The 26,586-nt window shown below is 37.7% G+C and overlaps 5 protein-coding genes across 8 annotated transcripts; all 5 read right to left on the minus strand.

Moving 5' to 3' along the window:
* Positions 1–1,310: 1,310 nt before the first annotated feature.
* On the minus strand, positions 1,311–3,335 carry LOC128611795 (ictacalcin). The gene is made up of 3 exons (XM_053631628.1): positions 3,227–3,335; positions 1,733–1,878; positions 1,311–1,600 (listed from the first exon to the last, which is right to left on the minus strand). Exons 2-3 carry the CDS (start codon positions 1,868–1,870, stop codon positions 1,460–1,462), a joined length of 279 nt encoding a protein of 92 aa, XP_053487603.1. The 5' UTR covers positions 1,871–1,878; positions 3,227–3,335; the 3' UTR covers positions 1,311–1,459.
* A 3,964-nt stretch (positions 3,336–7,299) lies between these two features.
* LOC128606928 (ictacalcin-like) lies at positions 7,300–9,356 on the minus strand. Its single transcript, XM_053623495.1, has 3 exons — positions 9,249–9,356; positions 7,752–7,897; positions 7,300–7,619 (listed from the first exon to the last, which is right to left on the minus strand). The coding sequence occupies exons 2-3, from the start codon at positions 7,887–7,889 to the stop codon at positions 7,479–7,481; spliced, it is 279 nt and encodes a 92-aa protein (XP_053479470.1). The 5' UTR covers positions 7,890–7,897; positions 9,249–9,356; the 3' UTR covers positions 7,300–7,478.
* Positions 9,357–11,793: 2,437 nt separating this feature from the next.
* On the minus strand, positions 11,794–13,865 carry LOC128606970 (ictacalcin-like). The gene is made up of 3 exons (XM_053623556.1): positions 13,766–13,865; positions 12,249–12,394; positions 11,794–12,116 (listed from the first exon to the last, which is right to left on the minus strand). Exons 2-3 carry the CDS (start codon positions 12,384–12,386, stop codon positions 11,976–11,978), a joined length of 279 nt encoding a protein of 92 aa, XP_053479531.1. The 5' UTR covers positions 12,387–12,394; positions 13,766–13,865; the 3' UTR covers positions 11,794–11,975.
* Positions 13,866–16,254: 2,389 nt separating this feature from the next.
* LOC128606950 (ictacalcin-like) lies at positions 16,255–24,621 on the minus strand. 3 transcript variants are annotated; one of them, XM_053623544.1, is made up of 3 exons: positions 24,541–24,621; positions 16,742–16,884; positions 16,255–16,609 (listed from the first exon to the last, which is right to left on the minus strand). In XM_053623544.1, the coding sequence occupies exons 2-3, from the start codon at positions 16,877–16,879 to the stop codon at positions 16,469–16,471; spliced, it is 279 nt and encodes a 92-aa protein (XP_053479519.1). In that variant the 5' UTR covers positions 16,880–16,884; positions 24,541–24,621; the 3' UTR covers positions 16,255–16,468. The 3 variants fall into 3 exon arrangements, with proteins under 3 accessions (XP_053479519.1, XP_053479503.1, XP_053479511.1); XM_053623528.1 differs by lacking the exon at positions 24,541–24,621 and adding an exon at positions 19,064–19,197 and having other exon boundaries at positions 16,742–16,887; XM_053623536.1 differs by lacking the exon at positions 24,541–24,621 and adding an exon at positions 19,064–19,184.
* Positions 22,357–24,658, minus strand: LOC128606938 (ictacalcin). Of its 2 annotated transcripts, XM_053623515.1 has the most exons (3): positions 24,541–24,658; positions 22,939–23,081; positions 22,357–22,805 (listed from the first exon to the last, which is right to left on the minus strand). In XM_053623515.1, exons 2-3 carry the CDS (start codon positions 23,074–23,076, stop codon positions 22,665–22,667), a joined length of 279 nt encoding a protein of 92 aa, XP_053479490.1. In that variant the 5' UTR covers positions 23,077–23,081; positions 24,541–24,658; the 3' UTR covers positions 22,357–22,664. The 2 variants fall into 2 exon arrangements, with proteins under 2 accessions (XP_053479490.1, XP_053479480.1); XM_053623505.1 differs by lacking the exon at positions 24,541–24,658 and having other exon boundaries at positions 22,939–23,139.
* Between the last annotated feature and the right edge of the window lie 1,928 nt (positions 24,659–26,586).

Consider the following 26,586-nt stretch of genomic DNA (forward strand, 5'->3'; position numbering starts at 1 on the left):
GGTGAAAGGTTTTAGACTGGCCAATTCAGTCGCCTAGACCTTAACTCACGGAGCGTGCATTTCACATCCTGAAGAGGAGACCGAAAAGAGAAACCTAATGAAACAAACAACAATGGAAAGAGGCTGCGGCAAAAGCCTGGAAAAGCAACACAAAAGAAGAAACCAACAATTTGGTGATGTCAGTGAATTGCAGGCTTGATGTAGTTATTGCAAGCAAGGGATATGCAACCAAATATTAAGTGTTATTTACTTTAATTTACTTCAAGGCTTATCTGTTCCTCACCAATGATTCGTCATTTGGTGTACAAGCCTTAATCTAGTGTTTGTTAACCTGAGTTTTGACTTTGTTTACTCCTTTGACCTTGATTTCTATCCTTACCTGCTCTAGCCTGTTAGCCAGATTGCCTGACCACTGCCTGTCTTTGTCTTTTGCCTTGCCCTCTGGATATTACTATCTTCATTAAAGCTCTTAATTGCAATTGCATCCATCCTAACCTCCATTATGTGACAGTGACCTTACAAGCTCATATATTTGCAAATGCTCCTTGTTAAACATTCAGAGAACAGCACAATGGCTAAACATTTCTACACCTATAGAAATCTAACCAAAGTTTAGTACTGGGAAATATAGGGTTACTTAAGTGTATTAAAAATGCAGCACACCTGTTCATACCCCAGAATGTATAAACATTTAACTTGTTGAACACATTATTAATAATAGGTAAAGAGTTAGACTGTTATTTTTACTCATTGTCATATTTATTTATTTTTTTTTACTTGTTAGGTACTGTCTGTGCAGTGCACTTTTCTTTTTGGGGAGATGCAGGTAGTAAGCTGCATGTGGGGCCTCAGTGTTCATCTGTCTGGTAATTGAAGAATGTGCAGTGCAGGGTATGACACATATAGAAAAAAATATTTTAGTGCTCTTGGGCTACTTTCTATATCTCTGCAACAAATAGCAGCCAAATGTTTTCTTTTTGGGTGCCTTGACTATATAGTGTCTCTACATATGCATTATGATTAAAGAAGCAACCATTTCAGAACTAAACGTTTTTTTTCCCTGTGCAAATGGAATAAATGCCCAAGTCTGACCTTTGATCTACTTTGAAATCTACACACTCATTTTTGGATATTATTATTATTATGATTGATATATGTATTCATGTCCATCAGTGGAAGAGTTTCACTGTTTCTTATTAATTACATTTAAATATATTTTGTTTAAGATATGCAATTGCTGTTCTGCCATTTGCTACCCCGACCACAAATACACACATGCACACATTTAATCAACACAGCCTGTTTTATTTAAAACTTATTAAAATAGTTTATTTCAAACTTTAATTTGCCTCATTCATTTATCATTGTAAGATGCCAAACATTTCTTTCTGTGCATGAAAAAATATAATTGGTATGTGTTTATGCACTATTGTGGCTGTTAAGGGTCAGTCCCCATTTATTACTTCTTTGACAATGACTTATTACAGAGCATGGTAGTACAGGCCACCATGGTGGCATACTCTTGGAAGTCCACAACACCATCAGCATTAGTGTCCAGGTCCTTAAAAAGCTTGTCCAGTGTGGCCTGGTCGTTGCAGTTCTGTTAACCAAAACATATAAAGAAATGTCAGATGATTTCATTTTTTAATTCACCAGATTTGTGCAGAATCTCTAAATCTGTCAATATAAAAGCTAATGAATCTCTTCGGTAACGTATAAAAGCATATCTTACCCCGAATGCACCTCCCAGCTCCTTGGTGAGCAGATCTTTTAGCTCTCCCTTGGTAAGAGTACATTTGTCACCCTCCTTGCCAGAATATTTATGAAAGGTAGAGATGAGCAATGCCATGCCCTTTTGCAGATCAGACATGATGACTCCTTGAAAGAAAAAATTATAAAACAAAATGGTTATATGCTTTATTTTTTGCCATGAGTTTGCCATCTGTTGTAATATCCTGTGCCTTTACTATTAGTTTTTGTTTTTTGTCTAATCAGCATATTGTATTGATCAGTTTACCAATATTGACAAGAGAACACTAGTTTATTACAAAGTTGTACTAAAGAGGTGAACAAAATATTTATTTCCTCATGGAGTCGCTACTTTACCAAAGATTAACCTAACACTGACAATGTACATGTTCTGACAGGCATGCACGAGGTCACGCTGGACTTTAATTGTGTTTCTTGGATATTGCTGAAGTTCAGCAAAAAGAACCAATATGTGTGTTGGTTCCCCACAGATCACCACGCTCCCCTCAGATTCTGCAGATATCATCATGAAGATTAGTCCACTGTTAAACTTAAAAGTTGGATCACCAGCTCATAACCAGCATCACAAGGGTGAACGACCAGTTTAACCAGTTCTGAACAGTTGGTACATCAGCTTACGCAGTTCAGGATCAAAACAGGTCTTAGGTGGATTATCCAACAGTGAACGCCATACTAAGATGCTTTGACATTTTTTCTTCATTTGTCAGTCATCTACAGTATATTTATGTAAATGGAATGTTCATACCCAGCTTTACTTATATGTGAGGGGGAATCATATAGGAAAGGGGAATTATATTATCACATTATCAGGGATTATTAATGATTGCTCCATGCTGCATATGCAGGATAATTTTATAAAATACAAGACTGTAATAAATCTTATAAAAAGTAATAATGAAGTAGTAATTAAAAAGTACTAATGAAGATGCTTAATATGTACATGGATTATCCATACATTTTTTAAAAAAATCACATGGTAAACTTTTGCGTGCTTACATTAAATGTTGAAATAATTAATGCTTCATCATTTGGTGTGCTGTGACATTACAAGCTCAAGTGTTTGCAGAAGATTTTTGTCAAACATTTCTGGCAATGGCACAATGGTTAAAGATTTCTACACTTATAGAAATCTAATCAAATATGTTTTAGGGAGATTAAAACAAGATTATGTATGTATGTGATTGTGTGTGTGTGTGTGTGTGTGTGTGTGTGTGAGAGAGAGAGAGAGAGAGAGAGAGAGAGAGAGTAGGCTATGTATTCACAGAACATTAAAAAAAAACATTAACAGCTAGTTAGCAGCAATAATATTTACAAAGGGAAATCACCAGCAACAGTTGCAAAAAACAAAACAAGAGCAACAACAATTTGAATTCAGTGCAATCTAGGATCTGAAAAACATATATTCTGCAAAACATTTACTTGAGCACATCTACAACAATTAAAAAAAAAATTTCACCTTTAGTTTTGCACGGAGAGCTGGACCAGCAGAAATGAAGGAGAAGGAGAAAGTGACCCAAACAGGGATGGACCGGCCATTATATGCAGCAGCTGACACCCTCTGCCTCGTCCGCCCTTTTCTCCCCCCAGTCTGCCATCCTGCTCACTCCCCTTTCCTCTCTCCCACCCTGTCCCCTCCCCTTTCCTCTCTCCCACCCTGTCCCCTCCCCTTTCCCCTCCCCTTTCCTCTCTCCCACCCTGTCCCCTCCCCTTTCCTCTCTCCCACCCTGTCATCACTTCGATGCCTGTAAAAGTGATGCCACCCTAATTGCTTAATCGAGATGCTAAAACATCACTTCATCCTGAGCCCCTATGTCTGAGTTTGCCATGCAGCATTGTTTTTCTTTTCTTTCAACCTGCCAAAGAAACTCTGATTGTCTATTTGTGACCTTACAAGCTCACATATTTGCAGAAGCTAAGACGTTAAAAGTTTCAGGCAATGCCGCAATTGTTAAAGATACTACACCCATAGAAATATAACCAAAGTTTAGTACTGGGAAATATAGGCTTACTTAAGTCTATTAACTATGAGCACAACTGTTCATACCCAGGAATGTATAAACATTTAACTGGTCGACCTGGATTTGAGCCACAGCCTTGCTTACACTCAAGCCCACACACTCTCTGTCTTGCTGCCACTGCCCTATGGCATAGTGACTGAACAACTGAACTTCACTTTACCGACCCGTGTTTGAATCCATCCACAGTGTGCTACACCTAGCCTTGGCCTAAGGGGAGTAAGAAAGTGCTTCTTTCTGTGTTGTGATTGGATGAACCAGACAGGTTACACCAGACAGTTGTAATAGCCTGTGTCTTTACTATTAGTGTTTTTTTTCTAATCAGTGCATTATATTTATCAGTTTACCAATGTTGGCAAGGGAACACTAGATTATTACAACGTTGTACTAAAGAACTGAACAAAAACATGTAGATCCTCAAGGAGTCGCTGCTTTACTAAAGATTAACCTAACACTGACAATGTACATGTTCTGACAGGCATGCACGAGATCACGCTGGACCTTAATTGTGTTTCTTGGATATTGTTGAAGTTTAGCAAAAAGAACCAATGTGTGTGTTGGTTCCCCACAGATCACCACGCTCCCCTCAGATTCTGCAGATATCATCGTGAAGATTAGTCCACTGTTAAACTTAAAAGTTGGATCACCAGCTTATAACCAGCATCACAAGGGTGAACGACCAGTTGAACCAGTTCTGAACAGTTGGTACATCAGCTTACGCAGTTCAGGATCAAAACAGGTCTTAGGTGGATTATCCAACAGTGAACGCCATACTAAGACGTTTTAAATTTTTTCTTCATTTGTCAGTCATCTAAATTAATGTATGGTCTACTGATTGGAAGGTCATGAGTTCAAATCCCAGCACTGCCAAGCTACCACTGTTGAGCAAGGCCCTTAACTCTCAACTACTCAGTTGTATAAATGAGATATATATAAGGCACTCTGGATAAGAGTGTCTGCCAAATGCCGTTAATGTGAAACATTTCCTACACCGCACACACAACAAATTCTTTCAGCATTTCTCTACTCACCTTTAGTTTTGCACTGAGAGCTAGACCAGAAAAATGAAGAAGGAGAAGGAAAACGTGACTCAAACAGGGATGGACCGGCCATTATATGCAGCATCCGACACCCTCTGCCCCGTCTGCCCTTTTCTCCCCCCAGTCTGCCATCCTGTTATCTCACCATTACTCTCTCCCTCTCCATTTATACCTGTAAAAGTGATGCCACCCTAATTGCTTCACCGAGATGCTAAAACATCACTTCAACTTGAACCCCTATGTATGAGTTTGCCATGCAGCATTGTTTTTGTTTTCTTTCAACCTGCCGTAGAAACTCTGTTTGTCTGTTTGTGACCTTACATGCTCACGTGTTTGCAGAAGCTCCTTGTTAAACATTTCAGGCAATGCCACAAAGGTTAAAGCTTTCTACACCTGTAGAAATCTAACCAAAGTTTAGTACTGGGAAATATAGGCTTACTTAAGCCTATTAAATATGCAGGACACCTGTTCATACCCCAGAATGTATAAAAATTTAACGGGTCAAACACATTATTAAAAGGAACCCCGACAATGAAGACTTGCAGGCCTTAATATGCAGTAATTGCCCTCTCCTACTAAAATACATTGTTAGAAACACATGAAATATGTTAATTCTTTTAAAAAATCCTTAATGTTTAATACATATTTTAACCTACGGAGGCCGCCATCACGTGACATGCACAATGCACTCTGAGTCAATGACGTAAAATGGTTGCACTTGAGCACTCATAAGAATTAGCTACTAACCCCCGCAGCAGGAAAAGAATGCCACAATGTGCTGCTTTTGGCTGTAATTTTCTAGTTTTTGTGTGCTGTGTTACAAGGGATGTCTGTAAATATAATCAAACCTGTAACCATGTTGTTAGTGCATTTTTTCTGTATATTCTCATAAAGTAAAGCTCCTGTAAAATTAGCCTAATCCGCCTAGCCAAGGCATACCCAAAGTAAAATTAAAGCTGTTCTTGAACCATTTGGAGTACATGCATGGTTTTGGTCTCTTCTGAAAGGTGGACTAAATATTTTTACATGATTGGATTGTTTGGACCTTTGCCAGTATAACAAGACTGTTTTTATCAGGATGATATTGATCAGTGGATTACTCTGAGGATTCATATGAGGTTAGTTGCCTCCGTTTTGTAATTGTTTGTTTGTATTTTGGTGGTCTGACAGAGACATTGATTGTAGCTGCTGTTGTGATTGTATCTCAAAACGGTTCACATCAATCGAATCACAAGAATCTTAACTTTCCAAAAATATGAGTACCTTCGTACACACAGAAGCTGTGTAGATAGCAAAGATTTGCTCATAACACAGCAGATGTGTAGATAGCACAGATTTGCTCATAACATGGTGGCAGCGTGCTGGCTGTTGCTATTTGAACAGGATAAAGTATACGATGACGAGATGGCTAATAATGTCTAAAAATGATCGATATTAGAATACGTTTCATCGTAATACTATAGTTTAATACATATGCTTACCTTGAACAACAAACGTTCTCGGTTGGCATAGACGTGCAGTTGCTACACGGACACCATTGATTTTGTCCCACTCTCGCCTCCTCACCTCTCTGATCGTCTTCATTTTGATGTACATTCAGAGTAATGTCTCCTATATTAGCCTCCTCGCTTATATTACACTCGGGTTCAAATTGAAACGGCTGAATACATGTTTATATTGCTGTAGGGTCGCTGGAGAATCAAGACCTCTGCAACCATTTGACGTCACTACCCAGAATGCATTGTGACGTAAACAAAAAACGGTAACCTACAAGTGCAAGGATTTTTATTGTTTTTTTTTTTTTTTAAAAACTGACATCTAGAGTGTTTTTGTATAGCGGATTTATATAGCGGATGTCAGCGTTAATCTAATAAACCATACAAGTCTTCATAGTTGGGGATCCCTTTAATAATAGGTAAAGAGTTAGACTGTTATTTTTACTCATTGTCATATTTATTTATTTATTTTTACTTGTTAGGTACTGTCTGTGCAGTGCACTTTTCTTTTTGGGGAGATGCAGGTAGTAAGCTGCATGTGGGGCCTCAGTGTTCATCTGTCTGGTAATTGAAGAATGTGCAGTGCAGGGTATGACACATATAGAAAAAAATATTTTAGTGCTCTTGGGCTACTTTCTATATCTCTGCAACAAATAGCAGCCAAATGTTTTCTTTTTGGGTGCCTTGACTATATAGTGTCTCTGCATATGCATTATGATTAAAGAAGCAACCATTTCAGAACTAAACGTTTTTTTTTCCTGTGCAAATGGAATAAATGCCCAAGTCTGACCTTTGATCTACTTTGAAATCTACACACTCATTTTTGGATATTATTATTATTATGATTGATATATGTATTCATGTCCATCAGTGGAAGAGTTTCACTGTTTCTTATTAATTACATTAAAATATATTTTGTTTAAGATATGCAATTGCTGTTCTGCCATTTGCTACCCCGACCACAAATACACACATGCACACATTTAATCAACACAGCCTGTTTTATTTAAAACTTATTAAAATAGTTTATTACAAACTTTAATTTGCCTCATTCATTTATCATTGTAAGATGCCAAACATTTCTTTCTGTGCATGAAAAAATATAATTGGTATGTGTTTATGCACTATTGTGGCTGTTAAGGGTCAGTCCCCATTTATTACTTCTTTGAAAATGACTTATTACAGAGCATGGTAGTACAGGCCACCATGGTGGCATACTCTTGGAAGTCCACAACACCATCAGCATTAGTGTCCAGGTCCTTAAAAATCTTGTCCAGTGTGGCCTGGTCGTTGCAGTTCTGTTAACCAAAACATATAAAGAAATGTCAGATGATTTCATTTTTTAATTCACCAGATTTGTGCAGAATCTCTAAATCTGTCAATATAAAAGCTAATGAATCTCTTCGGTAACGTATAAAAGCATATCTTACCCCGAATGCACCTCCCAGCTCCTTGGTGAGCAGATCTTTTAGCTCTCCCTTGGTAAGAGTACATTTGTCACCCTCCTTGCCAGAATATTTATGAAAGGTAGAGATGAGCAATGCCATTCCCTTTTGCAGATCAGACATGATGACTCCTTGAAAGAAAAAATTATAAAACAAAATGGTTATATGCTTTATTTTTTGCCATGAATTTGCCATCAATTGTAATATCCTGTGCCTTTACTATTAGTGTTTTTTTCTTTCTTTCTAATCAGCGTATTGTATTTATCAGTTTACCAATGTTGACAAGAGAACACTAGTTTATTACAACGTTGTACTGAAGAAGTGAACAAAATATTTATCACCTCAAGGAGTCGCTACTTTACTAAAGATTAACCTAACACTGACAGTGTACATGTTCTGGCAGGCATGCACGAGGTCACGCTGGTCCTTAATTGTGTTTCTTGGATATTGTTGAAGTTCAGCAAAAAGAACAAAAGTGTGTGTTGGTTCCCCACAGATCACCACGCTCCCCTCAGATTCTGCAGATATCATCATGAAGATTAGTCCACTGTTAAACTTAAAAGTTGGATCACCAGCTCATAACCAGCATCACAAGGGTGAACGACCAGTTTAACCAGTTCTGAACAGTTGGTACATCAGCTTACGCAGTTCAGGATCAAAACAGGTCTTAGGTGGATTATCCAACAGTGAACGCCATACTAAGATGCTTTGACATTTTTTCTTCATTTGTCAGTCATCTACAGTATATTTATGTAAATGGAATGTTCATACCCAGCTTTACTTATATGTGAGGGGGAATCATATAGGAAAGGGGAATTATATTATCACATTATCAGGGATTATTAATGATTTCTCCATGCTGCATATGCAGGATAATTTTATAAAATACAAGACTGTAATAAATCTTATAAAAAGTAATAATGAAGTAGTAATTAAAAAGTACTAATGAAGATGCTTAATATGTACATGGATTATCCATACATTTTTTAAAAAAATCACATGGAAAACTTTTGCGTGCTTACATTAAATGTTGAAATAATTAATGCTTCATCATTTGGTGTGCTGTGACATTACAAGCTCAAGTGTTTGCAGAAGATTTTTGTCAAACATTTCTGGCAATGGCACAATGGTTAAAGATTTCTACACTTATAGAAATCTAATCAAATATGTTTTAGGGAGATTAAAACAAGATTATGTATGTATGTGATTGTGTGTGTGTGTGTGTGTGTGTGTGTGTGTGTGAGAGAGAGAGAGAGAGAGAGAGAGAGAGAGTAGGCTATGTATTCACAGAACATTAAAAAAAAACATTAACAGCTAGTTAGCAGTAATAATATTTACAAAGGGAAATCACCAGCAACAGTTGCAAAAAACAAAACAAGAGCAACAACAATTTGAATTCAGTGCAATCTAGGATCTGAAAAACATATATTCTGCAAAACATTTACTTGAGCACATCTACAACAATTAAAAAAAAAATTTCACCTTTAGTTTTGCACGGAGAGCTGGACCAGCAGAAATGAAGGAGAAGGAGAAAGTGACCCAAACAGGGATGGACCGGCCATTATATGCAGCAGCTGACACCCTCTGCCTCGTCCGCCCTTTTCTCCCCCCAGTCTGCCATCCTGTCCCCTCCCCTTTCCTCTCTCCCACCCTGTCCCCTCCCCTTTCCTCTCTCCCACCCTGTCCCCTCCCCTTTCCTCTCTCCCACCCTGTCCCCTCCCCTTTCCTCTCTCCCACCCTGTCATCACTTCGATGCCTGTAAAAGTGATGCCACCCTAATTGCTTAATCGAGATGCTAAAACATCACTTCATCCTGAGCCCCTATGTCTGAGTTTGCCATGCAGCATTGTTTTTCTTTTCTTTCAACCTGCCAAAGAAACTCTGATTGTCTATTTGTGACCTTACAAGCTCACATATTTGCAGAAGCTAAGACGTTAAAAGTTGCAGGCAATGCCGCAATTGTTAAAGATACTACACCCATAGAAATATAACCAAAGTTTAGTACTGGGAAATATAGGCTTACTTAAGTCTATTAACTATGAGCACAACTGTTCATACCCAGGAATGTATAAACATTTAACTGGTCGACCTAGATTTGAGCCATAGCCTTGCTTACACTCAAGCCCACACACTCTCTGTCTTGCTGCCCCTGCCCTATGGCATAGTGACTGAACAACTGAACTTCACTTTACCGACCCGTGTTTGAATCCATCCACAGTGTGCTACACCTAGCCTTGGCCTAAGGGGAGTAAGAAAGTGCTTCTTTCTGTGTTGTGATTGGATGAACCAGACAGGTTACACCAGACAGTTGTAATAGCCTGTGTCTTTACTATTAGTGTTTTTTTTCTAATCAGTGCATTATATTTATCAGTTTACCAATGTTGGCAAGGGAACACTAGATTATTACAACGTTGTACTAAAGAACTGAACAAAAACATGTAGATCCTCAAGGAGTCGCTGCTTTACTAAAGATTAACCTAACACTGACAATGTACATGTTCTGACAGGCATGCACGAGATCACGCTGGACCTTAATTGTGTTTCTTGGATATTGTTGAAGTTTAGCAAAAAGAACCAATGTGTGTGTTGGTTCCCCACAGATCACCACGCTCCCCTCAGATTCTGCAGATATCATCGTGAAGATTAGTCCACTGTTAAACTTAAAAGTTGGATCACCAGCTTATAACCAGCATCACAAGGGTGAACGACCAGTTGAACCAGTTCTGAACAGTTGGTACATCAGCTTACGCAGTTCAGGATCAAAACAGGTCTTAGGTGGATTATCCAACAGTGAACGCCATACTAAGACGTTTTAAATTTTTTCTTCATTTGTCAGTCATCTAAATTAATGTATGGTCTACTGATTGGAAGGTCATGAGTTCAAATCCCAGCACTGCCAAGCTACCACTGTTGAGCAAGGCCCTTAACTCTCAACTACTCAGTTGTATAAATGAGATATATATAAGGCACTCTGGATAAGAGTGTCTGCCAAATGCCGTTAATGTGAAACATTTCCTACACCGCACACACAACAAATTCTTTCAGCATTTCTCTACTCACCTTTAGTTTTGCACTGAGAGCTAGACCAGAAAAATGAAGAAGGAGAAGGAAAACGTGACTCAAACAGGGATGGACCGGCCATTATATGCAGCATCCGACACCCTCTGCCCCGTCTGCCCTTTTCTCCCCCCAGTCTGCCATCCTGTTATCTCACCATTACTCTCTCCCTCTCCATTTATACCTGTAAAAGTGATGCCACCCTAATTGCTTCACCGAGATGCTAAAACATCACTTCAACTTGAACCCCTATGTCTGAGTTTGCCATGCAGCATTGTTTTTGTTTTCTTTCAACCTGCCGCAGAAACCAGGCAGAAACCTGCCTGTTTTTGTATAGCGGATTTATATAGCGGATGTCAGCGTTAATCTAATAAACCATACAAGTCTTCATAGTTGGGGATCCCTTTAATAATAGGTAAAGAGTTAGACTGTTATTTTTACTCATTGTCATATTTATTTATTTATTTTTACTTGTTAGGTACTGTCTGTGCAGTGCACTTTTCTTTTTGGGGAGATGCAGGTAGTAAGCTGCATGTGGGGCCTCAGTGTTCATCTGTCTGGTAATTGAAGAATGTGCAGTGCAGGGTATGACACATATAGAAAAAATATTTTAGTGCTCTTGGGCTACTTTCTATATCTCTGCAACAAATAGCAGCCAAATGTTTTCTTTTTGGGTGCCTTGACTATATAGTGTCTCTACATATGCATTATGATTAAAGAAGCAACCATTTCAGAACTAAACGTTTTTTTTTCCTGTGCAAATGGAATAAACGCCCAAGTCTGACCTTTGATCTACTTTGAAATCTACACACTCATTTTTGGATATTATTATTATTATGATTGATATATGTATTCATGTCCATCAGTGGAAGAGTTTCACTGTTTCTTATTAATTACATTAAAATATATTTTGTTTAAGATATGCAATTGCTGTTCTGCCATTTGCTACCCCGACCACAAATACACACATGCACACATTTAATCAACACAGCCTGTTTTATTTAAAACTTATTAAAATAGTTTATTTCAAACTTTAATTTGCCTCATTCATTTATCACTGTAAGATGCCAAACATTTCTTTCTGTGCATAAAAAAATATAATTGGTATGTGTTCATGCACTATTGTGGCTGTTAAGGGTCAGTCCCCATTTATTACTTCTTTGAAAATGACTTATTACAGAGCATGGTAGTACAGGCCACCATGGTGGCATACTCTTGGAAGTCCACAACACCATCAGCATTAGTGTCCAGGTCCTTAAAAATCTTGTCCAATGTGGCCTGGTCGTTGCAGTTCTGTTAACCAAAACATATAAAGAAATGTCAGATGATTTCATTTTTTAATTCACCAGATTTGTGCAGAATCTCTAAATCTGTCAATATAAAAGCTAATGAATCTCTTCGGTAACGTATAAAAGCATATCTTACCCCGAATGCACCTCCCAGCTCCTTGGTGAGCAGATCTTTTAGCTCTCCCTTGGTAAGAGTACATTTGTCACCCTCCTTGCCAGAATATTTATGAAAGGTAGAGATGAGCAATGCCATGCCCTTTTGCAGATCAGACATGATGACTCCTTGAAAGAAAAAATTATAAAACAAAATGGTTATATGCTTTATTTTTTGCCATGAATTTGCCATCAATTGTAATATCCTGTGCCTTTACTATTAGTGTTTTTTTCTTTCTTTCTAATCAGCGTATTGTATTTATCAGTTTACCAATATTGACAAGAGAACACTAGTTTATTACAACGTTGTACTGAAGAAGTGAACAAAATATTTATCACCTCAAGGAGTCGCTACTTTACTAAAGATTAACCTAACACTGACAGTGTACATGTTCTGGCAGGCATGCACGAGGTCACGCTGGTCCTTAATTGTGTTTCTTGGATATTGTTGAAGTTCAGCAAAAAGAACAAAAGTGTGTGTTGGTTCCCCACAGATCACCACGCTCCCCTCAGATTCTGCAGATATCATCATGAAGATTAGTCCACTGTTAAACTTAAAAGTTGGATCACCAGCTCATAACCAGCATCACAAGGGTGAACGACCAGTTTAACCAGTTCTGAACAGTTGGTACATCAGCTTACGCAGTTCAGGATCAAAACAGGTCTTAGGTGGATTATCCAACAGTGAACGCCATACTAAGATGCTTTGACATTTTTTCTTCATTTGTCAGTCATCTACAGTATATTTATGTAAATGGAATGTTCATACCCAGCTTTACTTATATGTGAGGGGGAATCATATAGGAAAGGGGAATTATATTATCACATTATCAGGGATTATTAATGATTTCTCCATGCTGCATATGCAGGATAATTTTATAAAATACAAGACTGTAATAAATCTTATAAAAAGTAATAATGAAGTAGTAATTAAAAAGTACTAATGAAGATGCTTAATATGTACATGGATTATCCATACATTTTTTAAAAAAATCACATGGAAAACTTTTGCGTGCTTACATTAAATGTTGAAATAATTAATGCTTCATCATTTGGTGTGCTGTGACATTACAAGCTCAAGTGTTTGCAGAAGATTTTTGTCAAACATTTCTGGCAATGGCACAATGGTTAAAGATTTCTACACTTATAGAAATCTAATCAAATATGTTTTAGGGAGATTAAAACAAGATTATGTATGTATGTGATTGTGTGTGTGTGTGTGTGTGTGTGTGTGTGTGTGTGTGTGTGAGAGAGAGAGAGAGTAGGCTATGTATTCACAGAACATTAAAAAAAAACATTAACAGCTAGTTAGCAGCAATAATATTTACAAAGGGAAATCACCAGCAACAGTTGCAAAAAACAAAACAAGATCAACAACAGTAAAAAAAAAAACCACACACACACACAATCTGAATTCAGTGCAATCTAGGATCTGAAAAACATATATTCTGCAAAACATTTACTTGAGCACATCTACAACAATTAAAAAAAAAAATTCACCTTTAGTTTTGCACGGAGAGCTGGACCAGCAGAAATGAAGAAGGAGAAGGAGAAAGTGACTCAAACAGGGATGGACCGGCCATTATATACAGCAGCTGACAGCCTCTGCCCCGTCCACCCTTTTCTCCCCCCCCAGTCTGCCATCCTGCTCCCTCCCCTTTTCTCTCTCCCTCTCCATTTATACCTGTAAAAGTGATGCCACCCTGATTGCTTTACCAAGATGCTAAAACATCACTTCAACTTGACCCCCTATGTCTGAGTTTGCCATGCAGCATTGTTTTTGTTTTCTTTCAACCTGCCGCAGAAACTCTGTTTGTCTGTTTGTGACCTTACATGCTCACGTGTTTGCAGAAGCTCCTTGTTAAACATTTCAGGCAACGCCACAATAGGTCAAGCTTTCTACACCTAAAGAAATCTAACCAAAGTTTAGTACTGGGAAATATAGGCTTACTTAAGCCTATTAAATATGCAGGACACCTGTTCATACCCCAGAATGTATAAAAATTTAACGGGTCAAACACATTATTAAAAGGAACCCCGACAATGAAGACTTGCAGGCCTTAATATGCAGTAATTGCCCTCTCCTACTAAAATACGTTGTTAGAAACACATGAAATATGTTAATTCTTTTAAAAAATCCTTAATGTTTAATACATATTTTAACCTACGGAGGCCGCCATCACGTGACATGCACAATGCACTCTGAGTCAATGACGTAAAATGGTTGCACTTGAGCACTCATAAGAATTAGCTACTAACCCCCGCAGCAGGAAAAGAATGCCACAATGTGCTGCTTTTGGCTGTAATTTTCTAGTTTTTGTGTGCTGTGTTACAAGGGATGTCTGTAAATATAATCAAACCTGTAACCATGTTGTTAGTGCATTTTTTCTGTATATTCTCATAAAGTAAAGCTCCTGTAAAATTAGCCTAATCCGCCTAGCCAAGGCATACCCAAAGTAAAATTAAAGCTGTTCTTGAACCATTTGGAGTACATGCATGGTTTTGGTCTCTTCTGAAAGGTGGACTAAATATTTTTACATGATTGGATTGTTTGGACCTTTGCCAGTATAACAAGACTGTTTTTATCAGGATGATATTGATCAGTGGATTACTCTGAGGATTCATATGAGGTTAGTTGCCTCCGTTTTGTAATTGTTTGTTTGTATTTTGGTGGTCTGACAGAGACATTGATTGTAGCTGCTGTTGTGATTGTATCTCAAAACGGTTCACATCAATCGAATCACAAGAATCTTAACTTTCCAAAAATATGAGTACCTTCGTACACACAGAAGCTGTGTAGATAGCAAAGATTTGCTCATAACACAGCAGATGTGTAGATAGCACAGATTTGCTCATAACATGGTGGCAGCGTGCTGGCTGTTGCTATTTGAACAGGATAAAGTATACGATGACGAGATGGCTAATAATGTCTAAAAATGATCGATATTAGAATACGTTTCATCGTAATACTATAGTTTAATACATATGCTTACCTTGAACAACAAACGTTCTCGGTTGGCATAGACGTGCAGTTGCTACACGGACACCATTGATTTTGTCCCACTCTCGCCTCCTCACCTCTCTGATCGTCTTCATTTTGATGTACATTCAGAGTAATGTCTCCTATATTAGCCTCCTCGCTTATATTACACTCGGGTTCAAATTGAAACGGCTGAATACATGTTTATATTGCTGTAGGGTCGCTGGAGAATCAAGACCTCTGCAACCATTTGACGTCACTACCCAGAATGCATTGTGACGTAAACAAAAAACGGTATCCTACAAGTGCAAGGATTTTTATTGTTTTTTTTTTTTTTTAAAAACTGACATCTAGAGTGTTTTTGTATAGCGGATTTATATAGCGGATGTCAGCGTTAATCTAATAAACCATACAAGTCTTCATAGTTGGGGATCCCTTTAATAATAGGTAAAGAGTTAGACTGTTATTTTTACTCATTGTCATATTTATTTATTTATTTTTACTTGTTAGGTACTGTCTGTGCAGTGCACTTTTCTTTTTGGGGAGATGCAGGTAGTAAGCTGCATGTGGGGCCTCAGTGTTCATCTGTCTGGTAATTGAAGAATGTGCAGTGCAGGGTATGACACATATAGAAAAAATATTTTAGTGCTCTTGGGCTACTTTCTATATCTCTGCAACAAATAGCAGCCAAATGTTTTCTTTTTGGGTGCCTTGACTATATAGTGTCTCTACATATGCATTATGATTAAAGAAGCAACCATTTCAGAACTAAACGTTTTTTTTTCCTGTGCAAATGGAATAAACGCCCAAGTCTGACCTTTGATCTACTTTGAAATCTACACACTCATTTTTGGATATTATTATTATTATGATTGATATATGTATTCATGTCCATCAGTGGAAGAGTTTCACTGTTTCTTATTAATTACATTAAAATATATTTTGTTTAAGATATGCAATTGCTGTTCTGCCATTTGCTACCCCGACCACAAATACACACATGCACACATTTAATCAACACAGCCTGTTTTATTTAAAACTTATTAAAATAGTTTATTACAAACTTTAATTTGCCTCATTCATTTATCATTGTAATATGCCAAATATTTCTGTTTCCATCTTTCTATCAAAACAAACAAACAAACAAACAAAAAACTATTATGTAGATAATTGTTATGTATGTTTATTCACTATTGTGGCTGGTAAGGGTCAGTCCCCATTTATTACTTCTTTGACAATGACTTGTTACAGAGCATGGTAATGCAGGCCACCATGGTGACATACTCTTGGAAGTCCACAACACCATCAGCATTAGCGTCCAGCTTCTTAAACATATTGTCCAGTGCAGCCTGGTCCTTGCAGTTCTGTTAACCAAAACATATAAAGAAATGTCAGATGATGTCATTTTTTAATTCATTAGATTTGTGCAGAATCTCTAAATCTGTCAACATAAAAGCTAATGAATCTCTTCGGTAACGAATAAAAGCATATCTTACCCCGAATGCATCTCCCAGCTCCTTGGTGAGCAGATCTTTTAGCTCTCCCTTGGTAAGAGTAAGTTTGTCACCCTCCTTGCCAGAATATTTATGAAAGGTAGAGATAAGCAATGCCATGCCCTTTTGCAGATCAGACATGATGACTTCTTGAAAGAAAAAATTATCAAATAAAATGTTTATATGCCTTATTTATTTATTTATTTATTTATTTATTGAGTTTTCTCACTGAACTTGCATCCTATGTGGATAAAAGACATGTGTAGCCTCATCCTGTTTGTAGTAAATAAACATTAAGTACACAGAGAAATTAAAGAGGCAGATTTTTTTTTTTTTGGTCATGAGATGAGCAGTAAAAGCTACAGGGACCATGCACTATGCATTTTGAATGTAGTCTACTGAATGTAGTCTATGGAACAACTGTATGGAGATTTTGTTTAGTTTATCTTTAGTGATCAGCGCTTTAGCATTAACCGGTAGGCAAATGAATGAACCGGATCATTTCTGTTTCAAATACAAAGAAGGAGAATTTATTATAATTTTATAAATGCCACTATTTATTTTTTCTCAACATAACAAATGTCTAAGAACTGATGTGTTTGAGTGAAGGAGGTTATGCTGAGCACACACAGACACACAGACGCACACACACACACACACACACACACACACACACACATCAATACACAGTGTGCCACACCTAGCATTGGCCTAAGGGGAGTAAGAAAGTGCATCCTTCTGTGCTGTGATTGGATGACTCACCCAAAAAACAGAACTAATCCATGAGGGAGGAGAGATGGAATAATAGGCAAAAAAGGAGGAAGGACTAAAGAGGAGTGGTAAAGTAAAACAGTTTGTGTAAACACAAGCGGATTATAGCCAACGCCCTAGCTGTTCTCTACACTGTAAAACCAGATAAGTTCATTTAACTCAAAAAATTTGAGGAAACTAGTTACCTCAAAATTTTTAAGTTGATAAATCAATTTCTTTAAGCCAAATACACTTAAATATAACAAATATAACATTTTACTCAAACTTGTTATATTTAAGTGTATTTGACTTAAAGAAATAGATTTATCAACTTAAAAATTTTGAGGTAAATAGTTTCCTCAAATTTTTTGAGTTAAATGAACTTATCCGGTTTTACAGTGTATATTTAAGTACACAGAGAAATTAAAGAGCCAGATTTTTTTTTTTTTTTTCCGGTCACTAGATGAGCAGTAAATGCCGCAGGGACCATGCACTGTGCATTTTGCTCTACTGAACGCAATCGATGGATCAACTGTATGGGGATTTTATTATCTTTAGTAATCAGGCAGCCAAATAAACGAACCGGATCATTGCTGTTTCAAATACAGAGAGGGAGAATTTATAATTATTTTTTAAATTATAATTTATAAGTTACAGTCACTATTTGTTTTTCCTCAGTGGAACAGATATCTAACATCTGATGTGTTTGAGTGAAGGAGGTTATGCTGAGCACACACACACACACACACACACACACACAAACACACACAAACACCAATACCCAGTGTGCTACACCTAGCATTGGCCTAAGGGGAGTAAGAAAGTGCTTCATTCTGTGATGTGATTGGATGAACCAGACAGGTTACATCAGACAGTTGTAATAGCTTGTGCCTTTACTATTAGTATTTATATTTTTTCTAGTTCAGTTTACCAATGTTGACAAGAAGAACACCATTTTATTACAACATTGTACTAAAGAAGAGAACAAAACATAAATTTAAAGTGTAATATTTTACATTACTGCATTATCAAAAGAAGTAATTAGAATACAGTAACAAGTTACTTTGTAATGCGTTATACCCAACTCTGCTTATATGTAAGGGGGAATTATATAGGAAAGGGGAATTATCACATTATCAGGGGTTCTATGCTGCAAATGCAGGATAATTACGTAAAATACAAGACTTTAATAAATCTTATAAAAAGTAATATTAAACTAGTAATTAAAAGGTAATAATAAGATGCTTAATATGTCCATGAATTAAACTTTTTGGAATACATAGCATACTCTCTTGGAAACAAGAGAGTATGCTATGTATTCACGGAACATAAAAAAAAAAAAAAAAAAAATTTCAATTTTCAAACACTCAATTACAGCAATATTATTTACAATGGAAAATCACTAGTAACAATTGCAACTAAAAAACAAACAAACAAAAAAAACCCAAAGAAAAACAACACAAACAGCAACAACAATCTGAATTCAGTGCAAACTAGGATCTGAAAAACATATACTCTGCAAAACATTTTCTTGAGTACACCCACAACAAATTTCTTCAACTAATCTCTACTCACGTTTAGTTTTGCACTAAGAGCTAGACCAGCAGAAATGAAGAAGGAGAAGGAGAAAGTGACTCAAACAGAGATGGACCGGTCATTATATGCAGCAGCTGACACCTTCTGCCCCCTCCGCCCTTTTCTCCACCCCAGTCTGCCAACCTGCTCCCTCCCCTTTTCTCTCTCCCTCTCCATTTATGCTTATAAAAGTGATGTCACCCTGATTGCTTCACCAAGATGCTAAAACATCACTTCATCCTGAGCCCCTATGTCTGAGTTTGCCAAGCAGCATTGTTTTTCTTTTCTTTCAACCTGCCATAGAAACTCTGTTTGTCTGTTTGTGACCTTACATGCTCACGTGTTTGCAGAAGCTCCTTGTTAAACATTTCAGGCAATGCCACAATGGTTAAAGCTTTCTACACCTATAGAAATCTAACCAAAGTTTAGTACTGGGAAATATAGGCTTACTTAAGTCTATTAAATATGCAGCACACCTGTTCATACCCCAGAATGTATAAAAATTTAAGTATTAATAATAGGTAAAGAGTTAGTCTGTTATTATTATTTGTTGTCACATTTATCTTTTTTTTTAAAAAACTTGTTATGCACAACCCCAATTCCAAAAATGTTGGGACAGGAGGGAAGATGAAAAAAAAACAAAACAACAACAAAAAAAACCTACAACAAAAATAGTCATTTGAAAATTCAGTTTACCCCATCTATTGAACACACATTATTTGATGGTAAATGGTCTGCACTTATATAGCACTTTTATCCAAAGTGCTTTACACTGTGTCTCATTCATGCATTCACACACACAAATGGAAGCAGAGCTGCCATCATGCCAACTTGACATCGTGAGCAACTTGGGATTCAGTGTCTTGCCCAAGGATGGTTCTGTATGTGGAGTCACATGGGCCGGGAATCGAACCACCAACCCTACGATTAGTGGATAACCCACTCTACCACCTGTGCCACAGCCGGCCATTTGATGTTTTACTTTGTGAATTTCATTTATTTTTGAAAATATACACTAATTTAAAATCTGATGACTGCAACTGTGATGCCTACAAATGTATTGTCACAATTGTTAAGTTGTTTTGTGTATTGGCCTGTATAAAAGGAACAATTTGAATGCATTTTTGCAACGTATGTGAGTAGTATTTTTTAGGGTGCAATTGCTTGATTATGCCACAAGGGGGAGTGTTCACTTATGTGAGTGCTAGTAGGGCTGCGCGATGCTTCCGCTCCTCAGACAGAGAACAGCCTGCTGAGCAATCACAAGTAACATCTCCTGAGTCTGATTTTCCTGTACAAAACAGTAAACAATATCTGTTCACAGGTTACTCATGCTTGAGGCTTGTAACACAACACACTCCAAAAAAGTTGGGACAGTTGACTGTTTACCGCTGTGTAACATCGCCTTTTCTTTTAATAACACTTACTAAGTGTTTGGGCACTGAAGACACCATTAGATTAAGTTTAGCAAGCAGAATTTTCCCCCATTCATCCATTATGCATTTCATCAGCTGCATAACTATATGGGGTATTCGTTGCCTTATTTTCGCTTCATAATGCGCCAAACATTCTCAATCAGAGACAGGTCAGGACTGCAGCAGGCCATGGTAGCACCCGCACTCTCTGCTTATGCAACCATGAACTTGTAATCCATTCATAATGTGGTTCGGCGTTGTCCTGCTCTGGATGCAGCATATGTTGCTCCAAAATGTGTACATATCTTTCTGCATTAATGGTGCCCTCACATATGTGCGAGATACCCATGCCGTGGGCACTGACACACCCTCATACCATGACAGACTCTGGCTTTTGGACCTGACACTGAAAACAGCTTGAATGGTCCTTTTCCTCTTTGGCCCATAGAACATGACGGCTGTTTTGTCCAAAAACTATTTGAAATGTTGGCTCATCGGACCACAAAACACAAACAGCAAATTTACATTTACATATACATTTATTCATTTAGCAGACGGTTTTATCCAAAGTGGCTTTCAAATGAGGAAATACAAGCAAAGCAATATGTCAAGCGGAGAACAATACAAGTAGGGATACAATACAAGATTTTTAAATAAGTTCTAGAGAATCAAAGTGCGTAGAGTAAAGGTGTAAGAGCCAGTGTAATTCTTATTATTGTTATTATTATTATTTTTAAATAATGGGGGTTTGACAAGTTAGAGGTTAGTTAAATGCTTGCGGAAGAGGTGGGTCTTTAGTTGTTTTTTTATTTTTTATTTTTTATAAAGTGACAGATTCAGCAGCCCGGATTGATGCTGGAAATTCATTCCACCACTGAGGGACGGTTAGTTTAAAGGTTCTGGAAAGGGACCTTGAGCCACGCTGAGTAGGCACTACTAAGCGTCGGTCGTTAACCAATCGCAGACTGCGTGAGGGAACGCAAACCTCAAGGAGAGTGTTGAGGTAGGGTGGTGCTGTTCCAGACAAGGTCTTATACGTGAGCATCAAAGCCTTGAATTTGATACGTGTGGCTACAGGAAGCCAGTGGAGGGCGATGAAGAGTGGTGTGACATGGTTGCAATCCTTGCTCTTGAAGGACTAGACCTTTTTTGGAGGTTCCTTATATACTATGATTAGACGATTACCTGTTTCACATCACCTTATTTCAATTTGTCACGTTGCTATTAGTCCTAAATAGCCCCTGTCCCAACTTTTTTAGAATGTGTTGCATGCATCAATTTCAAAATAAATGTTTACCTTCAAAAAACTATGCAGTTGATTAGGTAAAACATCAAATACCTTGTCTTTATATGTTTTTTGTCTAAATACAATTCAAAGTACAGTTACAAATCACTCCTCTTTGTTTTCATTAGCATTGTCCATACTGTCCCAACTTTTTCAGAATTGGGGTTGAACTGTCTGTGCACTTTTTGGAGAAAAGTACGGAGCAAGCTACATGTTGGACCTAGGTGTTCATCTGTCTATTGAAGAATGGTAATTGAAGAATGGGCAGTGCAGAATATGACACTTATGGAAAGAAAATATTTTAATGCTCTTGGGATATTTTCTATATCTCTGCAACAAACAACAGCCAAATATGTCTTGCTATTGGTTACACTGACTATATAGTGGCTCTGCACATGCATTATGACTTTAAGAAGCAACCAAATCAGAACTAAATGTTTTTTTCCCTGTGCAAATGGAATAAATGTCTGTGTCTGCAGCAGCCTGGAGTCACATTTGATTTTTGATCCATTTTGAAATCTACACACTCATTTTCTGAGATTATTACATGTATTGTTATGAGCCGATATACGTATTCATGTCCATCAGTGGAGAACTTTTACTGTCTTTTATTAATTACATAAAAATATTCCATTTAACATATGCAATTGATTTTCTGTTCTGACATTTGCTATGTCCAACCACAAGTACACACATGCACACATTTAATTAACACAGCCGGTTTTTATTTAAAACTTATTAAAATAGTTTATTTCAGACTTTTATTTTCCTCATTCATTTATCATTGTAAGATGCCAAACATTTATTTCTGTGTATCAAACAACAACAACAAAAAAACATATAGATAACTGGTATGTGTGTTTATGCACTATTGTGGCTGGTAAGGGTCAGACCCCATTGATTACTTCTTTGAGAAGAACTCATTGCAGAGCATGGTAATGCAGGCCACCAGGGTGACATACTCTTGGAAGTCCACAACACCATCAGCATTAGCGTCCAGGTCCTTAAAAATCTTGTCCAGTGCGGCCTTGTCGTTGGACTTCTGTTAACCAAAACATATAAAGAAATGGCAAATTATTTCATTTTTTTAATTCACCAGAATTGTGCAGAATCTCTAAATCTGTCAATATAAAAGCTAATGAATCTCTTCTGTAGGGTATAAAAGCATATCTCACCCCCAACACGTCTCCCAGCTCGTTGTTGAGCAGATCTTTTAGCTCTCCCTTGGAAAGAGTAAATTTGTCGCCCTCCTTGCCAGAATATTTATGAAAGGTAGAGATAAGCAATGCCATGCCTTGCTGCAGACCAGACATGATGACTTTTGGAAAGAAAAAATTATAAAACAAAAAGTTCACATGCATAATTTATTGCAATGAGTTTTATTTTATCCTGTGAGGATAAAAGACATGTGTCTCATCCTCTTTGTAGCAAATAAAAACTAAGTACTCATAGAAATTAAAGAGGCAGATTTTTTTTCGGTCATGAGATGAGCAGTAAAGGCTGCAGGGACCATGCACTATGCATTTTGCTCTACTGAATGTAGTCTATGGAACAACTGTATGGAGATTTTATTTAGTTTATTATCCTTAGTGATCAGCGCTTTAGCATCAACAGGTAGGCAAATAAATTAACCGGATCATTTCTGTTTCAAAGAGGGAGAATTTATAATAATGATAATGAGACTTTATTGGTCACAGTGAAATTCTTTTCTTCACATACCCCAGCATACCAGGAAGTTGGGGTCAGAGCCCCTGGAGCAGAAAGGGTTAAGAGCCTTGCTCAAGGGCCCAATAGTGGCAGCTTGGCAGTGCTGGGGCTTAAACCCCTGACCTTCTGATCAGTAACCCAGAGCCTTAACCACTAAGCCACCACTGCCTGCAACAATCATATAATCATTTTATAACAGCCACTATTTGTTTTGTTATATTTGTTGTAACTGATGTATTTGAGTGAAGGAGGTTATGCCTCCGAACACACACACCCTCACGTGCATGCACACGCACACACACATCAATACACAGTGTGCCACGCCTAGCTTTGGCCTAAGGGGAGTAAGAAAGTGCTTCATTCTCTGCTGTGATTGGATGAATCACCCAAAAAGAAGACATAATCCAGGAGGGAGGAGAGATGGAATAATAGGCAAAAAAAGAGGAGGATGGACTAAAGAGGAGTGGTAAAGTAAAACAGTTGGTTTAAACATAAGCAGATTATGGCCAACGCCCTAGCTGTTCTCTATATTTAAGACAGTGGGTTAGCGAACAAAGGAGAGCAAAGAAATCTGACTGTAGCTAACATTCGACAAAACGAAAAATCTTTTGCAGACAGTTCACATCACAGTCTCATAATCGAGCAAAATCTAAGTGAAGCACATACTATATCTTACATTGGAATAGCACTAAGCATGAGAGGCAAGGAATATGCTTGAGGGAGATTAAAACAAGGCCATATATGTGAGTGTGTGTGAGTGAGTGTGTGTGTGAGTCTCTGTGTGTGTGTGTGTGTGTGAGTGAGAGAGAGAGAGAGAGAGAGAGAGAGAGAGAGGTGAAGAAATAATTCTGCACACAAAAAGATAACCTGAGAAGTATGTATTCATGGACCATAAAAAACTTTAACAGTTAGCAGCAGTATTATTTACAATGGAAAATCACTAGAAACAATAAAAAAACCACTAACGATAATCTGAACTCAGTGCACTCTAGGATCTGAAAAACATATACTCTGCAAAACATTTCCTTGAACACACCCACAACAAATTCTTTCAACTTTTCTCTACTCACCTTTAGGTTTGCACGGAGAGCTAGTAAAAACGAAGCAAAAATATAGAGGGAGAAGGAGGAAGTGTGTAAAAGAGGGATGGACCGGCCATTATATGCAGCAGCTGACACCCTCTGCCCCCTCCGCCCATTCCCCCACCCCCCGCCCCCGTCTGCCATCCTGCTCTCTCCCCTTTTCCCCCTCCCCCTCCATTTATGCCTCTAAAAGCATCACAGATTTGCAATGACACCCTAATTACTTCACCAAGATGCTAAAACATCACTTCAACTTGAGCCCCTATGTCTGAGTTTGCCATGCAGCATTGTTTTTGTTTTCTTTCAACCTGCCATAGAAACTCTGTTTGTCTGGTGGTTCTCTAAGAAATAAAATGGGCATAACAACTCTTGCTTCTTGTAAACTTTCCAAACCAGGAAAAGGTTCTTATTTAATTAAATCACAAAAAATATTACATCTGTAGACAAGTAAAACACCTGAATTGTAAGCTGCCATAAAAAGCCCAACCCAGAGGAACGAGTCTGACAAGGTTTCATGAACAGATTAAACTCTGTGTATACAGTAACGCTAGGTGTGTCCAGATAGAAGACTAAAGAGTATTGCAATAATGCAGAACATGTACTCAAGAACCCAAAACAAATAGAAACACTTACAGTTTAAGCATGCTTAAATTGGATTTTGGTCGATGGAAAAAGGCTAAGGTGAATCTATTAATTACTAATGCATACTGTAAGCACACCATAAGTGATAATAAGGGCCATAGTGCAACATATAAATAAGTTATAAATAGCAAGGAGTTGACTCATTACACCTTGTGAGTAATCAAGCATATTGAACATGCTTGTAGATATCATGAACAGTATTGGTTAGTACATTTTTAACACATCATTTTCACCCTATGATGGTAGTCAAGGTGGGCACGTTGTCATTTTTAATTTAGGCATAGTGTAATCTAACTGACTGTCTAAAATGAAGAAATAAATTCACTCTGAAAACGAGTTAATAAAAGTGTTAATGATGTTAGTTGGCTTGTAGATCTGCAGTGGCACTGTAATATGCTTTTGACAGACAGTTAACTGCCAAAATATCAAACCTGTCAAACGTGTTGCATGCACGCATTTACATGTGCATGTACATGTTCAAATGTTTTAAGCACATGCAAAGAAATGCTGTACGTATGTAAGTAAGTAAGTAAGTAAATTTTATTTATAAAGCACATTTAACACAGCGAAGCTGACGAAAGTGCTGAACAGAGTAAAGAAAAATAAAATAGAAAACAGAATAAAACCAAATAAAGACAGACAATAGATAATAGTAAAAAAAAAAAAAAAAAAAGAGTAATGGGAGAAGAGATATGTTTTAAGCCTCTTTTTAAAAGTGGTAATTGAAGGTGCATGAGTCCATAAACTAGGGGCAACGACTGAAAAATCTCTATCCCACTTCGATCGAGGGACATGCAAAAGAAACATAAGATCAGAAGATCTTAAAAATCTGCTAGATGAATGTGGTGTAAGAAGATCTTTGAGTTAAGAAGGAGCTTGATCATTAAGAGTTTTAAAGACAAACAACAGAATCTTAAACTGAATCCTAAACTGGACCGGGAGCCAATGGAGCGATGCTAAAATTGGGGTGACATGAGCATTCTGAACCATCTGGAGAGGAGCAAGAGATGACTGAGGAAGACCCGAGTACAATGAATTACAATAATCTAAGCACGATGTTATAAAAGCATGAATAACCTTCTCCAAATCTTGGACAGACAAAAATGCTTTAAGTTTGCCTCACACTTCCAGGATCCGGGGTTCGAGTCCCGCCGGGGCCATGTGTGTGTGGAGTTTGCATGTTCTCCCCGTGCTGCGGGGGTTTCCTCCGGGTAGTCCGGTTTCCTCCCCCAGTCCAAAGACATGCATGGTAGGCTGATTGGCGTGTCCGTAGTGTATGAATGCGTGTGTGAATGTGTATGTGATTGTGCCCTGTGATGGACTGGCACCCTGTCCAGGGTGTACCCCACCTTGTGCCTGATGCTCCCTGGGATAGGCTCCAGGTTCCCCCGT

Source organism: Ictalurus furcatus, chromosome 1 (genome assembly GCF_023375685.1).
Source record: "Ictalurus furcatus strain D&B chromosome 1, Billie_1.0, whole genome shotgun sequence".
In the NCBI taxonomy this organism is placed as follows: domain Eukaryota; kingdom Metazoa; phylum Chordata; class Actinopteri; order Siluriformes; family Ictaluridae; genus Ictalurus; species Ictalurus furcatus.